This window comes from Myotis davidii, unplaced genomic scaffold (assembly GCF_000327345.1).
Source record: "Myotis davidii unplaced genomic scaffold, ASM32734v1 scaffold2786, whole genome shotgun sequence".
NCBI classification, from domain to species: Eukaryota; Metazoa; Chordata; class Mammalia; order Chiroptera; family Vespertilionidae; genus Myotis; species Myotis davidii.
The window spans coordinates 9607-11192 of NW_006296623.1; the positions used below are offsets into that span (position 1 = coordinate 9607).

The window sequence follows — 1586 nt, forward strand, 5'->3', positions numbered from 1 at the left end:
AATGGTGCTGGGAAAATTGGACAGATACATGCAAAAAAATGAAACTAGACCATCAACTTACACCATATACAAAAATAAACTCAAAATGGATAAAGGCCTTAAATCTAAAATGGGAAAGCATAAAAATCTTGGAAGAATCCATAGTCAGCAAAATATCAGACATATTTGTAGTGATATCTTTACCGATACAGCTCTTTGGGCAATGGAAACTAAGGAGAAAATAAACAAATGGGACTTCATCAAAATAAACCTAACAAAGGGAAGATAAACAATCCAATAAAAAAAATGGGCAAAGGACCTAAATAGACATTTTTTGAAAGAGGACAGAATAAAGGCTAAAAGACACATGGAAACATGCTCAAAGTCACTAATCATCTGAGAGATGCAAATCAAAACGACCATCTCACACCTGTCAGAATGGCTATCATAAACAAATCAACAAATGACAAGTGCTGGCAAGGATGTGGAGAAAAAGGAACTCCTGTGCACTGCTGGTGGGAATGCAGACTGGTGCAGTCACTGTGGAGAACAGTATGGAGTTTCCTCAAAAAACTAAACATGGAACTCCCATTTGACCCAGTGATCGCACTTCTAGGAATATATCCCAAGAAACTGGAAACACCAATCAGAAAGGATATATGCACCTCTATGTTCATAGCAGCACAATTCACCATAGCTAAGATCTGGAAACAGCCTAAGTGCCCATCAGCAGATGAGTGGATTAGAAAACTGTGGTACATCTACACAATGGAGTACTATGCTGCTGTAAAAAAGGAGTTCTTGCAATTTGCAACAGCATGTATGGAACCGGAGAGCATTAATGCAAGCATATAGGCCTAACCAATGGACACAGACAACAGGGGGGTGAAGGCATGAGTGGGGGAATGGGGGCAATGTGGGGATAAGGACACATATGTGATAACAATCAATAAGGAAAATTTTTAAAAAAAGAATTAGTTAAACCACTCATCACAGTCAGTCAGGAGGTGATCAAGAGGATCACCTGCTGGCCTGTAGAGGTGATAAATGACAAGAAGGGCCTGTATCTGAGTGTGGAGGGAGCCTTGGGGTGTGGGTGGGGCATGGGGCAACTGAGGTCTCACAGTCTCCAATGCTGTAGCCTTGGAAGCCATTGAGGCCTGCCTCCTCCAGCTTCATTGCCAGGTCGCATCGTTCATAGATCTTGGCATCCACAGTGGCAACAATCAGCACAGTCAGGGTCACCACCACAGTGCCCCAGGCTTTCATTATGAGCCTTCCTAGCAGACTCCTTGCTCCAGACTCACTATGCAGTGTTCAGAACTAGAGCATTCTGGAACTCTGGGCTCTATGAGCAAAGACCTAAGTGATAGATTCTGGAACACAGAAGCCAAAGGGTTGGGCACCTCACCATTTTCCTCAATGACAACTGTTACACACACACACACACACACACACACACACACACACACACACGAAGAAAGATACTGTTGTATAAACAGAGATGGAAGGAGACAAAAATGAAGAAACTAAGATGTCAGAAAGAGATACAGAGAGAGGGGGGCTGGGGACACACAAACGACAGACAGGAATCACATTGGGCCCAC

General features: G+C 43.1%; 1 protein-coding gene across 1 annotated transcript in view; it reads right to left on the minus strand.

The window, feature by feature from the left end:
• SPACA5 (sperm acrosome associated 5) overlaps positions 1-1248 on the minus strand; it is a 4076-nt gene extending 2828 nt beyond the window's left edge. Inside the window, exon 1 of the mRNA XM_006772139.1 lies at positions 1104-1248. Coding sequence (XP_006772202.1) covers positions 1104-1248 — 145 coding nt within the window. The remainder of the gene's footprint in view (positions 1-1103) is intronic.
• Positions 1249-1586: the final 338 nt, after the last annotated feature.